Source organism: Hakea prostrata, chromosome 2 (genome assembly GCF_041222555.1).
Source record: "Hakea prostrata isolate BN-2017 chromosome 2, UWA_Hpros_2, whole genome shotgun sequence".
NCBI classification, from domain to species: domain Eukaryota; kingdom Viridiplantae; phylum Streptophyta; class Magnoliopsida; order Proteales; family Proteaceae; genus Hakea; species Hakea prostrata.
In genome coordinates, this window is record NC_142601.1 from 55,650,762 (window position 1) to 55,665,088 (window position 14,327).

General features: G+C 35.6%; 2 protein-coding genes across 3 annotated transcripts; both read left to right on the forward strand.

Moving 5' to 3' along the window:
* The first annotated feature begins 1,454 nt into the window (after positions 1-1,454).
* On the forward strand, positions 1,455-4,895 carry CID6 (CTC-interacting domain 6). Of its 2 annotated transcripts, none has more exons than XM_089145199.1 (3): positions 1,455-1,632; positions 3,115-3,540; positions 4,362-4,888. In XM_089145199.1, exons 2-3 carry the CDS (start codon positions 3,139-3,141, stop codon positions 4,500-4,502), a joined length of 543 nt encoding a protein of 180 aa, XP_089001325.1. In that variant the 5' UTR covers positions 1,455-1,632; positions 3,115-3,138; the 3' UTR covers positions 4,503-4,888. The 2 variants fall into 2 exon arrangements, with proteins under 2 accessions (XP_089001325.1, XP_089001326.1); XM_089145200.1 differs by lacking the exon at positions 1,455-1,632 and adding an exon at positions 1,666-1,859 and having other exon boundaries at positions 4,362-4,895.
* A 1,187-nt stretch (positions 4,896-6,082) lies between these two features.
* Positions 6,083-8,282, forward strand: LOC149025010 (uncharacterized). Its single transcript, XM_089143051.1, has 3 exons — positions 6,083-6,584; positions 6,791-7,218; positions 7,463-8,282. Exons 1-3 carry the CDS (start codon positions 6,420-6,422, stop codon positions 7,899-7,901), a joined length of 1,032 nt encoding a protein of 343 aa, XP_088999177.1. The 5' UTR covers positions 6,083-6,419; the 3' UTR covers positions 7,902-8,282.
* The last annotated feature ends 6,045 nt before the right edge of the window (positions 8,283-14,327 follow it).

The following is a 14,327-nucleotide window of genomic DNA, read 5'->3' on the forward strand; positions in this document are numbered from 1 at the left end:
CTCATGTGTAAAGTTAAGTAGTGATACCGATGAGAATGATGATGAGAAGTAACGTTGTTAGAACTAGAAGACCGAGGAGGCAAACCAATTACGGATCGGGAAAAAATACGACAGAGACACCCTAAAAACAAACCAATTACAGAATCAAGGAGTAATAAATATATAACGTATACTTTATGTCAATCAATTACCCAATCACTTACCCGAAGGTAATACACAGCACCAAATGAAGAAAACAAAAAATGGAATTTTCTAACACTAAATTTTTGAATTTATGTTTTCACCAAAATTATATGGACACCTTTAGAGGGTTGCATATGTACGTAAGGTCACTTACAAAGAGTTGTGATTGTATGATCAATCAAGAGAGTTGTGACTGTATGATCAATCACCTCCCTACTGCAAAACCCAAAAAATCGGGTTTTCTAGATCCATGACCCACACAACCCACGTCCCATCATAGACAACTTAATATTATTTATATAATATTACAGTGCCCTATGGCTTTGTTAGACTAGGGTCTATGGACCACTACCGCAACCACACCCGACTTGGTCCAGCTCCTTGCACGTGATCCACACATAGCTCTCTACCAGCATACACCCCACTTAGGAGCTATATATGATTATATAATCATATAATCATTAGCTCCATCCGATGTGGGACTAAACATATAGGATAAATTAAATTACCTAATATACATCCAGAAGAGTCCTGTAGAAACAAGAGTCCTAAAACAAAACTAGAGAGATAGAGTTTTAATGATTTTGAAACTTATCTAAATAGTATATTATATTATATTATATTATATATTTTTAAAAGAAAATCCAACAATTTCTATGAATTTTGGTTTCACTTCTTGGTTTCCTTTGTCAATGCTTAAAGGTAGATTCTCTCTTAAATATATGATAGAGGATATAAAGGAGTACAATCCTCTAACCCTACTTCTGATAGAAGATTCAAACTCCTAGGGTAGACCTCTTTCTAAATATATATTAGAGAAGGAAGGAAAGCACAATCTTCTAACCTTGAGGTTAGAGGATCTCAATTCCGCGCTTAGTTAATCAACGATAAAGTGTTACAACGTGAATATCGATTATAGTCCAGGTCACCTTCTCGTATGGGGAGTACTGTGTTCCCTGCTATTTAACCATTCATTTTGTGTGGAACTCATATCTGAATATGATTAAAAGAAAATTCAAAATTTAAATTATCTGTGGGTCCCACATGGACCCCCACACAAAAATGTGGTAAAAAAATAGAAAGGGAGGGGGTTGATCCAGACTATGTTTTAACTATTAATGAATCCGCAGGTCCGGTCTCCGTTGCGAACCGTAACCATTAACCCGGTTAAAAGTCTTCGGTTCTTTTTGTTTGTGTTTTGTGTTTTTTTTTTTTTTCATTGATGTGTGAATATATATATATATATATATATTCGTTCTTTTTGTGCTTTCTTTACTCTCAGTCTGTCTCAGTTGTCATATGATCTTCAATGATCTCCTTCGATTTCACTGCGTATACCTTTTCCGTCCCCGAAGCATCCGTAATCCTGTGAATTCCCCAAATTCCAGTTATTTCTGAAGATCAAACACTCTAAGGTCTTCATTGCGATCAACTAATGCTTTGTGGCCCGTAAGTGCAACTTGATTCTGATAGATTTCTTTTCTTGGCTTTGTGCGGCTTTTTAATTGTTTGCCTTCAAATTCTCTGTTGTATAGTTCTTTTCGAACCTGTAAGTACTGTCGGAGTAGCAAATTTTTTGATTTACGAGTTCTTATCTTTAACCTTTATTGTTGATGGTTTAAATTAGGGGAGGTTTTCATCTTCCAATGGGAATCGGAGATGAAAGACCCGGTTAGGTATATTATGGTTGCACTTCATTTCGATTGGATACTATTATTTATTAAAATTCTTCTTGGTGTCACTGATGTGAGACTTGTGTAAATTTCCTAGAATTCTCAAGGTTTCTATATGGTTGTTTCCATTTTCTTGGAGTAGAATTTCTAATTGGTGTTCTTTATTGTACCACTGAATTCTTGATGCGTTTTCTGTGTACAGTTTCTTTCTTTGGGAACTGTAATGGAAATGAATTGGAATACATTGATCCCACTATTTTGGATGTGTACTGGGGATAGGATGGAAATAGGGACGACAAACAATGAAGGAACTCATTCTAATTCTGTTTCCTACCCCAGTTTGGGTTTGCTTATTCATCACAAGCTATATGTTTTCAAACTGTAAGCCTAGATAGCTGGATATAAAGAAGAATGACATGTACTATCAAAGCTTCTGGATTTTCTCTAGTTATTTACCTTTTTGCTCTAAAGATACAGCAGAACGACCTTGCTGTTATATTGTTTTTCTTTACTGCATGGAGGAACTAATTGCATTAGGTACCCTGAATAATCAATTGTCTGTATTTTTTCTTAAAACCCTTGATTGGGTGTTTCTATTTGTATGAAGGTGATTAATTTGTTCAAACCTAATCCCTTAGCCCACATGTTTATGTCATTAATGCCAACTAATTCCTTTTTCACTTATGAAGTTTTACTTTACTTTGCATCCAAATCTTTTGAATTTGCTGACCCAAAAAAAATTCTCTTTGAGTTTAAAACGTAAAATAAGAATCACATCTTAAAATATGTCTTTACTAGTTACGTTTAGAAATTTAAGTAGTTTGCATAATCATGTCAAAATAAAACTTAGAAAACTTCACCTCCCTTCCATTACCTTTAATTCCCGTTATAACCGTTGAAGCGTTAATATTTGCCTACTTATCTTTATTCTTTGGTTACCCTGACCCCAGTTTAGATTAAGTAAACATTTGGATGATTTCAGTTAATTGGGGTTTTCTTTCTTTTTCCCCCTCTTCAGTTTCCATGCCCCCCCCCCCCCCGATTTTGTTAATTAACATTATTTGAACCTGGAATCTTCATAGATGAACAAATTTAAACAATGAAATTAACTTGGTTAGCCGACTCCGGCATCCCCCCCCCCCCCACTTTCTCTTTCCACCTGAAAACTTTTACTTGAGTTGTCCTGTCTACGCTTAAACAATTTCCTGGCTTGTTCTACAGTATTAGTTATTGTTCCATCTGGTGATAATTTGAACAGGAAATTCTTCCAGTAGCTTACACAATGAAGCCAGTAAAGTCTTCTTTGAATCCATATGCAGCATCCTACGTACCTCTGTCCAAACAAGTGGACAACAATAGAACTGCCTGGTCTGGTGCCTCATCTGAGCGCCAGCAAGTGACAAAACAGAACCATTTTCAAGGAGAAGCTTCTCCTGACTTCAGCATCCATGGCATTGAAAAACTATCTGAGAATGGAACTCAGAAGGGCCAGTTGGTGTTTGGTTATCATGATTCACGAACTGAGAATTCAAATGGCAAGACAGAAAAACATGATCATTCTGAGGTGGAGCTGGCATACCTCAGCGTTATGTTTCCTGGTATATCTGATCAGTCACTTGCTGATGTCTACACTGTAAATGAGGGCGACCTGGATGCGTCAATTGAGATGCTCCACCAACTTGAGGTACTGAACTTTCTGGTGATAGGCCCTGTTAATTGTATAATATTTTTGTTAATGTGCCCTTACTGCCAATGTTATTGTTGTGCTACCGTGAATTTTTTAGATTATGATTTGTCTGTTTTCCCTTTTCTTTTGCTTTCTTTTAATATTTCTCCTTTTTTCCTAGGCAATGTTAATTGTTTTGCTACTCTGAATGTTTTGGAGTCATGTTTCTGGGTTCCCCATTTTCCCTTTCTTCTAATATCTGCCCCTCTTTTCTAATGTAAAAGGTGCATATTTATAGCCAATAGATTAGCTGGTGTCATTAATATCAGGTGTACCTTGGCACCTACAGATTTGATCATTGGTTGAATATGTTGTTTGATGATCATCAAGCAAACTTCATACAAGAATTTGATCAGAATAAAACTGTGTTTAGTGTGTTTTTTTGGAATAGCATCTCCTTTTTACTGCCATCTTTGTTAACATCCGGGATTAGTAGTTTTTTTTAACATGATTCTGGTTTCCATTTTCTTTCAGAACATATGCTGGTAGTGGATCAATCAGTTTCTTAGCATAATTCTCATTTCCTTTTTATTTCATTACTATAGAGTATAGACTGGTAGTCATCAAAATCGCATTTAGGAGAAACTGAACTGAATTTATTCCTGATGAAAATAAATTGACTTCACTTAATGTCTAGTCTTTTTTTGTGTTTATTTATGCCCTTCACAGTTCTTGTTATCTCCCGATGCAGGAGGAAGTATTTCTTGTTATTCCCATGTCCAACTTGTCCTTGATCCTTGTTGAGTAGTTTATCATGTGAACTTTTTCTCTGTTTGCAGGTCTCCCCTGCAGATGTTCCTCAGCACTCCTTGGAAGTCGCTGGTGATGTGTCAAGGTTTGAATATCCAAATGAAGGAACATCTGAAAGACCAAATCAAACCACCTCGGATGTATCTACCGTGTCCTCATCTTGTTCATGAATCAGCTTCTTGACTTGTGCTCCTCCAACCTGCAACCTGCAGTGTGTGAAATTTAGGAAAAGAACCTTGATGCCTGCATTCTTGGATTGTTTGATGATGAAAGGAAATATATGTGTGATTGTGGTATATGTTATACTTTTAGTTTCTTGTATTCTTTTCATCTTGCTTTTCTCCTGTGCTGTTTCTGCAAATTACTCTTTTCTGGAAAGATAGTGGGCTTTTTTCATTTTGTTATCTTTCTCTTTTGATGTTACCTCTTTGCTAGGTAATAGCCCCTCTATGAACCCAGAAGCCATATCCCAAACCCGGAAATTAATAAACATTTACTTGTGATTTTGAAACCCAGCTTGTCCATTATATTCTTTGGAGCAGCTAATTTAATATACTACAGTTCGTATACTTTTGGTAGAATACTACATGTCATAATAGATAGTAAAGACCATTTGATTAGCCTGTTTGGAAATGTCCTTTTTCATTTTCACACACACAAGTGCGTGTGTAGCATTTGGGAAATCATGCAGATCAATCAGTAGTTATCAAATTACTTAAAATACATTTTATCTCCCTTGTTATATGGATCTATTGAAGAACAAATGGCCTTCTTTATGAAGACTTCTTCCAACTCTATGTGCATTATCAGTTAACGTGGTGGTCACAACATGTTTAGACAGGTTCTCTGTATTTCTTTATTCACTTAGACAGAGGTGTCATGAATGATTCAAAACATACGTTCAGTCTATTTGAATAAACTGCCATTCTTCTACCCCAAAAAATAGATGTCGTTTTCAGATTTTTATTTTTATTTTTATTTTTTTGGGTAACCACTGTCATTCCATATGCAGATTTCATTGATTCTGTATAAAATTTTGTTGTCTGTTATACATTGCCGGCTAAGTGGTTGGTGAAGTTGATATAAAATGATAGACCAAAACAAAACTAAAACACCTTCACCAAATCTCTCCAAGAGGTTAAAAGGCTGCGAATGTAAAACTGATTCTCCCAAACTGTAGCCCTTTTTTCAGTTTCATGGGTTATCATCCCAAATCCTTAAGAGGAAACATTCTAAATAAAAACTGATTCTCCCAAACTCTAGCTCTTTTTTCAGTTTCATGGGTTATTCCAAATCCTTAAAAACAGTAAATATTCTAATTACTACTTAATTCCCACTAAAAACCTGAAACGGGCTAAGAGGAAAACAAGAGGAGCCAAGGGAGGTGATTTCACCGTAAATTTCGTTGAGAACTGTGGAAGTCTAAATCAGAACTCATAAGGAATGGCATTCGCAAATCCAAAACTTCCAATTTAAATGCCGGCGTTAAAATTAAAGAAGGAAAGAAACTTCAGTGGCAAATTTCATTTTCACACACCCCCACCACAAAATCAATTCTCCAAATCAAGAATTTTGAATTCCTGAAATCTCGCGTTGAATTTCTTCCATTCACCGTCTTTCTTCCTCCTTTTCTCTGCCCATTAATTTTTTTTCCTTACTCACAAATATCAATCAAGGCTGTGCCATTTCATTCTTTTTTTTCTTTTTTCTTTTTTTTTTTTAAGTAATTCTTCTTTTGTGGGACAATTTTTAATCCATTGCGGTTATGCAAATACTGGGAATTCGTCAAGTTGTCGGAAGGAATCTAATGGTCTGTCATATACCAGTGGCCTAAGCCCCATGAGAAACGTATTAGAAGATGAATACCCAGAAGAGAGATTTTTTGTTTCGTTTGTTAATCCTATTCTACAGAAGGTCTAAATTCATTTTGAACAACAGAGATCTGAGAATTTGAAACCAGAGCTAACCTTGTTGGAATTGGGATTTGGAAGAATTTCTGCAACATCTATCTGTGTAGGCCTTGCTTCCATTAGAAGGTCTGACATTGGGGGTTTCATTTTCAGTCGTCTTTGTTTTATAGGATCACGATGGGAATCGATTACTACAACGTCTTGAAGGTGAATAGGAACGCAACGGATGATGATCTCAAGAAATCTTACAGAAGATTAGCCATGAAATGGCATCCCGATAAGAATCCAAACAACAAAAAAGAAGCAGAAGCTAAATTTAAGCAGATTTCCGAAGCCTACGAAGTAAGATCTCTCTTCTTCTTCTTCCCTTTCCTCTCGTCTTAGATTTGAGGATTCTGGATGTCCTATATTTCCCTGTGTAACAACAAAATGCAAGTTTCTAGTCTCTGCTAATCCTTGCATTTCAACCCGGAAAACATCAACCTGCAAAAAGAATCGAGATGACTGATTTCCTTGTGTGAATAATCATATTCTTTTTGTGGCTTCAGGTATTGAGTGATCCACAGAAAAAGACAGTTTATGATCAATATGGAGAAGAAGGGTTGAAAGGGGCGACCCCTGGTTCATCTGGTGGTGGGTTCCCCTTTGGTGGCGGTAGTTCTAATAATTCAAATGATTTCATGTTCAACCCAAGGAATGCAGAAGACATCTTTGCAGAATTCTTTGGGAGCAGCCCTTTTGGATTCGGTACATCAGGTCCTGGGAGGTCAACGAGATTTCATTCCGATGGAGGTGGGATCTTCAATGGGTTTGGCGGGACAGAAAACCACTTTCGATCTTACAGCGAGGGGGTCAATCCAGGCATGCCCCGGAAGCCACCACCAGTGGAAAGCAAGCTTCCATGCAGTCTTGAGGAGCTCTACACTGGGTCAACAAGGAAAATGAAGATCTCCAGAAAAGTGGTTGACGTTAGTGGGTATAACTTCTTAGTCCCTATGAATGAACATTTCTTTGATGACTCTTGAAATATCCATTTCCACCCCAGTTGATAATGGTTACTTTCTTTTTCCAACACACATTATTCTGCTTGGGTGTAAATCATGATATTCTACATAAACTTCTTCAGTTGACCATTTTATGTAACAATTGTTCAAATAAACAAGTATGGCCTGGGCTAATCTTTACTCATCTCCCTGTGGATAAAAATTGGTAATTTGCAGGAGGCTAGTTCCAGAGTCAGAGATCTTGACAATCACTGTGAAACCTGGGTGGAAGAAAGGAACTAAAATCACATTTCCAGACAAAGGAAACGAGCAGACAAACCAGTTACCAGCAGATCTTGTATTTGTGATTGATGAGAAGCCACATGATGTCTACCAAAGGGATGGCAATGACCTGATTGTCACCCAGAAAATTTCATTGGCAGAAGCACTTGGGGGAACCACTGTGAACCTTAAATCACTTGATGGTCGTGAACTGAATATTCCAGTGATGGATGTTGTGAGCCCAGGTTATGAGCTTGTGATTGCAGATGAAGGAATGCCAATTGCCAAGGAGAGAGGTAACAAGGGCCACCTCTGTATTAAATTTGAAGTAAAGTTCCCAACAAGATTATCCCCTGAGCAAAAGGCAGGTCTTAAGCGTATCCTAGGAGGTTGATTACAAGGGTCATCTTTGTCAATGAACACATATATATACAAATTATATTAGTGCCTTGCATTCTTCACATCGTTCCCATTTGTTTTCGGTTTGGACTGATCTGAGTATATCAGTCAGGATACCTGGATAGATCTCAGTCAATTTAGTTCATTCAATGTAAAATGGATGTCAAGTTTCTTCCCATTTTCAATGCATAGTTTATATTTTTCTTTTTTTCCTGTTTAATTTTGGTCTTCTGGGTGTTCACCCATGGGAATATCCTTAGCTGTTTTCTGTATGGAGAAGTCATATCTCATTTTCCAACATTTTCCTATTTGAGCCTATCACTGGGATGTCAAATTAGGGAAGTCATTCACTAGCCTGATTGTTGTCACCTGAATCACTGGGGCATACCATTCTAATCATGGTTTACCAAGAACCCTAGATTGTTTCATAATCCGTATTAAGGGATTTGGTGTTTAAAGAAAGATGGAACTCGTCTTTTTGTTCAAATTGATTGTATACTTAAAATCCTTCTCATTAGGATGCTTTGAAGCACGTCTGTTTTGGAGAATATATAACATAAATGCTCTTGCAATTTTCTCATTATAGCTCAACCTGTCTGTTCAGTCCTTAAACCACAAAGCAATGGAGGTAATTTGATTTTTTTGAATCATATGGGGGCAGTAAGGTCTGGAATGAAAGCATTTCATCTTAATTTGCTAATATATTAACATAAACACTTATGATATAGGCTAAAATCTGCAGAAGAAATCATCACTATCAATTGATTGAATAGAAGGATTCCCATTAGTAAAACTTAAGTGCCATATTTCTATTTTACATTTATTAAAAAATCATAATTCAGGATCTCAAACGAGTTCATGTGAAAGCATAAACATAAATGTTAAGAAACTAAGCAACAAATGGTTCTCTCCAGAGGAAGCAATTGTAATCTTAAATATCAAGTTGGCCTTATTCCCTAGTAAAGATGCACTAGTTTGGGGTTGTAATAGAGATGGAAAGTTCTTAATGAAGAGTACATATAAAGTATTAGTTCAACTTCAACATTAGGAAGCGGAGGAAATGAAGATACCCTCTACATCTAAAACTCATAGTTGGGATGAGTTGAGGGAGGAACATTGGCAAGAGATTTGGAAGTGTAAAACATGGCCAAAAATCATAAATTTCCTTTGGAGAGCTTGTAATGAATGCCTAGTAACTGGCACCAACTTAATTTCTAAGAAGACTAGGGTAGATGCATTATGTGGAGAATGTGGTTTGGAAGAGGAAACAACCTCCCATGTACTACTATATTGTCTGTTTGCAAAGAGTGTATGGTTCAATTCTCCCATTTCTTGGAGAATCTCGAATGACAAATGTAAATTTCTACAAAAATGGATCACTATATGGAAGGAATTCAGCAAATTGGGCAAGAAAAATGCAAAAATTATGAAAAGTCTTGGTTCCTTTGTAACGTGGTGGTTATGGAAAGCTAGAGATGATTGCATCATGGGAGAAAGGACTTGTAAACCTCAAGAAGTAATTGAGAAGGCAGTCCATACCATGGAAGAGTTTTGGGATAATAAAAAAATGGCCAAACCAACTTCAGATAGAGGGGTTGTATGTGAAGAAAGTGATCGCTTGCCTTGGGTACCTCCTCCAAATGGTTTTTTGAAAATAAATACTGATGCATCATGAGTTGAGAAAACAAAGAAGGGTGGTGCTGGCATTATAATTAGAGATGCCGAAGATAAGCCCTTGGGTGCTTCATTGTTACTTGGGCATTATACTTCTACTGAAGAAGGAAAAATTATGCTTTTAGAGCAGGATTATTGGAGGCGCTTGCATGTGGATATGAGTCAATTCTATTTGAATTAAGCAGATAATCATATATCTTGAAGGTGAGAGTCAACCACCGATGATAGTGGAGCCCTTGATCCAAGATATCCATTATTAAATGGATAACTTCATGGATTGTATCCCTGTCTTTATCCCTAAGAGTTCTAATTTAATTGCAAATCTCTTAGCTAGGAAGACACTTTTGATTTCAAGTCCGAAAGAATGGATGATTTCCATTGAGTGGTTGGTGGAATTATGTTCACCCCCACCCCCCACCCGCTTTACCCGCTTTGAATAAGATTGTTGTTTCTAGCAACAAATGGTTCCGTTCCAACTAGAAACTAAAAGTAGCCTCCACCAATCAAATAATTGTTTTTGTTTTGTTTTACCATAAAATGAAGATTAAGCCATGACTTTATCCATATCACAATCCGAAAGTAGATCAAATTATCCAAAATTAGCTAGCAGGCAAGAATGAACCTTCCGTAAAAAGATAACCTACAAACAAGATGATACCCATCTCAAATGGTACTTTTGTTACAGCTGGAAGAATCCTAGCCTTCATTTTGGGTTGTGGGGATAGATAACAAGAAACGTAAATTACAGGAAATTTGGAGTATTGTCACCCAAGAATACAAGCATGAAGCATATACTCTTATCCTACCACAAAACATCCCCCCCCCCCCCCCCCCAAAAAAAAAAAAAAAACTTCAAGAAAGAAAATGGAGAATATACATCTACTTTCTGCTGTTCATAACAGCCAAATCAAGATTCAAAATACATGCATGTTGGAGTGCAAACCTTCTTGTTTCTACAAGGTGTTTGTATTAGTCAGATACATACGATTTAACCCTGATTGTGGGCTTTCCATCATCCTTTGCTGGAGACACATACTTCAACCTTATTACTTTTTTAAGGCCTGCACAAAGAGAGTCGAAGAAACTATTGTTCAAATCATACAAATGGAATTACATTCACAAAAGGTGGCATACATGGAAGACACATAACAACACTTTAAAAGTGTCATGCGATGAAATCATAAGATTACTACAACCAAACACAGTGACACTCAAAAAGAGTGCAATACATTGAAATCATAAGATAAAATCAACTATTTCAAAGACATGGTTATTTTGAATTATTTGCCATGAGTATGAAGGAAAATACTAGAAAGAATGGATCATTTGTTTTGCATTCCTAGAGAAACTAAGATTAGGACAAGTAAAGCATTACTTTAGTTTAAATTTCAGTTCTAATATATTATCTGCATTGTTTCTCTCCACTGAGAAGTCTAGGTCTTTACCATTGAACCAACCCTACATAGGCACCAATCGTACATACTTCCAACAACATCATATGATCATATTATACTAGATCAATGGGTTTCTTCATAACTTTGGAGATACATATCCTAGGACAGTTATTTAGAGAAACAATTCATGTAGGCTCCAACCACCTTTAGTGAGATGGATCCTACATGAAATTAAAGTGATTATCCGTATTCACAAAGTATAAAACAAGTGTAATAGGATTTTATGAGGGTATTGAAATGAGTTCTCCATGAAAATTTTGTATTTGATTATTATGAATCTTTGATAATAAGTGTAAATAATTTACTTTATTACTTCATTTAAAACTTTAAATCTATTTATATCCTTTTGTACTTAAAAATGTGTTAATGTGTAATTCAGAAGGATTTCAACCTATATTTCCAATCAAGAGTGCAATTATAAACAACGATTTAGGTATTTACATTTGCAATATGATCATTTAATACCAAGTAAGAATATAAGCAACAATTCCTTGGTGTAAGTTTTTTGCTAATGATGTCATTTTGATAGATGAGACGTAAATAAGGATTAATACCAAGTTAGAAACATGGAGAGTAACTTTGGAATATTGTTTTAAATTAAGTAGAACGAGGAAAGTTATCTAGTGTGTAACTTTTTTCGTAATCAGTTGAACGATGAGGTGGTAAGATTTGATGAGAAGGAGATTCCACAAAGTGATTATTTTAGGTACATTGTGTGAAATCTCTCACAACCTTAACCTGAAAATCTATATTATTGGTCCGAAAACCCGGAGTACAAGAAGAAGACAAATGTGAACCATCTGAGTTGAACCCATTAGTGGTCACTTAGAACCAATGGAAGTAGATGGAGATGATGCTACTAAGATAGAAACCTTGTCAGATTTTGGAAGAAGATTTAACTTGTATGATGGCGGACTTGGTAAATAGACCAATAGTACATTAATGACACAAGTGGAAGGTCCCAAAAAACTAGGTAAGACCTTTCTATAACTTGGAAAAGGACCCAAGAGAAAGTTGGAGCTTTCGGAGTACCAAAATGCATTTTGGCCAAAAAAGGGACAGTTGGCAGCTTGCCTTGATCGCCCCAAGCGATCAAAGGTGTCTTGAGGCAGATTTGTCACTTTTCGGAAATTAGGTTTCCGAAGTTCTATTTAATCAATTTTCGTTCTAAAGCGTGTCAATGTGTGCTAAGGTTGTCAAAGAACGCCAAAGACACTCTAAAGAACCCTCTCCAAGGTGAAGGAAGAATTCCAAACATCTGTGAAGTATTATGTCTGACGATTCTTCTTCTACAAGGTTAGTAATCATTGTCTTCCTTCTAGTTCTATTTTCTCTATTGTTTCTACCTACTGTAGAGATTTTGTAGAAAGTCTAAATCTATTGTAATGACTTTATTCTACTATTCTCTTAGTACTAGAGTGTCTCCATTCACTCTAGTCTATTTGTGAATCTACGGTTTGATTTCGGATGAAACCTAATATAGGACTCATTAGGTTTTCATTCCCTTGGCCTTGATTAATGCATAAATCATACTAGATAGTGTCCTACAATTATTTCAGAGTTTTCTAATTAATTTCAAAGTGATTTGGAGCTCAAACAACAAGATTTGCGGCAAAAGAGGAGTACATGCTTTTATATAATAGTATGATATAAAATCAAATAACAAAAATTGTAGAAGAAATAAAGAAAATAGAATATAAAATCAAATAAAAAAATAAAAATTTTAAAAAATAAAATAGATTAGAGAAATAAATTGAAAAAGAAAATTAAAGAATCCTTAATTGTGAAGAATTTTTTTTTTCCAAATTTTCTTTAAGCCACGTTTATAGAAAGGGAAGATAATAAATAGGAAGAAGAAAAGACCGAAGAGAGGGGAGAGAATAAATGGGAAGAAAAAAAGACCGAAGAGAGGGAGAGAATAAATAGGAATTCTGGAGTTAATTTCTAATTAGGAATAACATTTTGAATACCTAATAAGATTTTTTCAAAAAATTCCTTAACTCACCATAGAAAAAGGAGAATAAATAGGAAGAAAAGATGAGAGAGAAGAGAGGGGAGAATAAATAGGGATTGAGGAGTTAGTTTTAATTAGTAATGACATTTACACCCATTATTTTTCCTTTAAAATTGTTCTCAATATTGAGGGAGTGCCAAATAGTAATATTTCACATGTGGGGAGGGGGAAAATTATAAAATTTAAAGAAATTAATCAAAATTTTCAAAAAATTGGGGGGCCATGGCTCCTTCTGGCCCCGATGAGGTGGTAAGATTTGATGAGGAGATTCCACAAAGCGGTTATTTTTAAGTATCTTGGCTCAATCATAAATAAGAAAGGTAACATAGAGGGCGATGTTTCTCCAATAATTAAAATAGGGTGGATGAAGTGGAAATGTGCATCTAGGGTCTTATCTAAATAATCCTTTAAAACTCAAATAATTGTATAGGACCGTCATACGACTAGCTATGATGTATTTGGCAGAGTATTGGGTTGTTAAAAAACATCATATCAATAAACTTAATAGAGCAAAAATGAGATGCTAAGATGGATAAGTGGCAAAACTAGGAAGTACGTGGTAAGAAGTGATTATATTACAACTGGATCAGGAGTAACTCCACTAAATGATAAGCTACTAGAAATTCAATTGAGGTGGTACAACCATGTTCACTGGAGGCTTTTAAATGCCCTACAAAAAAACAATTTAATATACTTATTATTATGTATGCGTCCATATAAAAATTAATTAAGCTCATGTTCCCAAGACAAAATTGACTGTTAACCTATAAGAATTAGTGAAACAAAAGTAATTATTTGATCTTAAAAATCTTAAGCTGATTTAAAGAAAGAATCAAACTACCAAAGTGTGTCTTGCTAAAGTTATGAACAGTTAGAACAAGCATTGGGAATAAACGGTATATATATATGGTATGTGATGCTTTTGAACCAGAAACCATTTCCAAATCCTACCACACCCAATACTGTTTTCAAAAAGCGTACAATTAATACCACTTTTAAACAGTTCAGAATGCTACGGTCTTAAAAATGATAGGTAGAAAGTGGTACGGTTTGGATTAGATTCGAGATGTGTCAAATCCGCTTATTAGGGAAGTGGACTAGGATTTGGGATTGTTATTATAAATAAAGATAAGTAAAAGGAAATACGGTTCTTCATCATTGAAGAAGGCTATTCTTAAGGTTTGAATTATTTTCTAACTACTATATCGGATTCTAGTTTTTATAAGGGTTTTTAAGAAAAACCCTAGATGATCTAGAGGGTCTAACAGATCTCACAGTG

What these genes read in the sequence shown, in the direction of transcription:
- LOC149025010 (XM_089143051.1), top strand. Translation starts at nt 6,420, where the DNA reads ATGGGAATCGATTACTACAACGTCTTGAAGGTGAATAGGAACGCAACG. An exon ending in AGATTTCCGAAGCCTACGAA is followed by an intron (nt 6,585 to 6,790) that starts GTAAGATCTCTC and finishes TTGTGGCTTCAG; the next exon opens with GTATTGAGTGATCCACAGAA. An exon ending in AAAGTGGTTGACGTTAGTGG is followed by an intron (nt 7,219 to 7,462) that starts GTATAACTTCTT and finishes GGTAATTTGCAG; the next exon opens with GAGGCTAGTTCCAGAGTCAG.
- CID6 (XM_089145199.1), top strand. Translation starts at nt 3,139, where the DNA reads ATGAAGCCAGTAAAGTCTTCTTTGAATCCATATGCAGCATCCTACGTA. An exon ending in AGATGCTCCACCAACTTGAG is followed by an intron (nt 3,541 to 4,361) that starts GTACTGAACTTT and finishes CTCTGTTTGCAG; the next exon opens with GTCTCCCCTGCAGATGTTCC.